General features: G+C 37.5%; 1 protein-coding gene across 1 annotated transcript in view; it reads left to right on the forward strand. All coding sequences in view use genetic code 11, as the record gives it.

The window, feature by feature from the left end:
• EGR_06567 (hypothetical protein) overlaps positions 1-1008 on the forward strand; it is a gene marked incomplete at both ends in the record, with an annotated part of 7297 nt that overhangs the window by 815 nt on the left and 5474 nt on the right. The window contains 2 exons of the mRNA XM_024495816.1: positions 42-137; positions 492-623. Of these exons, the coding sequence (XP_024349776.1) occupies positions 42-137; positions 492-623 (228 nt within the window). The remainder of the gene's footprint in view (positions 1-41; positions 138-491; positions 624-1008) is intronic.

A 1008-nucleotide genomic window follows, 5' to 3' on the forward strand; every position in this document is an offset into this window, starting at 1 on the left:
TTTTCGAAATACTGCGACAAATACACCTCTTTGTTTTTTAGCAACTCAGTGAGGAGGTGGACAACTCCTGGGAGCAAATAACACATTTGGAGCATATGCTGCAGACGCATGTCAAACACGCCAAACGCTATCATCTGGTAAAGTTGGGCATTTTCTTCACAATTTAAAACTATTCCCTCCCAAACATATTTAAAAAACGCAAAACTTGGTCTTTCCTAAAGAAATTATCAGTAAATGCGTTATTACTTAGGGGTGAAGAGAAAAAGGAAGGTTGATAAATTTCAGCTCTTTAGTGCTTAAATAAAGCTGTGATTCTTTTTTTGGGGGGATTTTTGTCTGAAAAGATCCCATCCTCTCAAACCGGCTTTTTCAAAGTGGGATGATCCAACAAATGCAAATAACAAGTCAAGTGAAGCTTGAAAAATCGAGCAAGTTTTGTAGCTTATTTTTTGTGCAGAACAAATAAAGAATATCATTTTTGCTGTTTTTAGTTCCACTTGGAGATTGAAAACCTCACTCGTCGATTGAATGAGCTGGAGGCCCATGTGGAAGATCTACCCATCAATCAAGCAGCCACGGAGGCAGCTATTAATAATTTCGCCGCGGAAATTCAGCAGTCTCTAGTGAGTTGTGACATTTCTGTATTTTCAAATTTACTTGTCAAAATAACGTCCGCTGTTGCTTCTAAAGCTTGAATGTCCTATGTTGGGTCACTGGGTGTGTCAATGTCACATAGGTCACTAAGCGGCCACCCATATTAAAGTGTATCTTTTATAGGGGAAAAATCCTATTAATAATAACTTTTTCAATCGTTCGAAAGCTAAATATTCATTTGCTCTTAACTCCCCAATTGACCGAAATTTTGCCATAAGAAAATGGGAGATTTTGGTGAAAAAATTAATCAAAAATTCACAATTGCGCTTTGGTAGAAGGAAAGTCAAATAACCGTAGGAAACATTTGTGAAGCATATTAACTGTTGCGACAAACCTCACAGAAATTCACCCCCA

This window comes from Echinococcus granulosus (genome assembly GCF_000524195.1).
Source record: "Echinococcus granulosus chromosome Unknown EG_S00059, whole genome shotgun sequence".
Lineage (NCBI taxonomy): Eukaryota > Metazoa > Platyhelminthes > Cestoda > Cyclophyllidea > Taeniidae > Echinococcus > Echinococcus granulosus.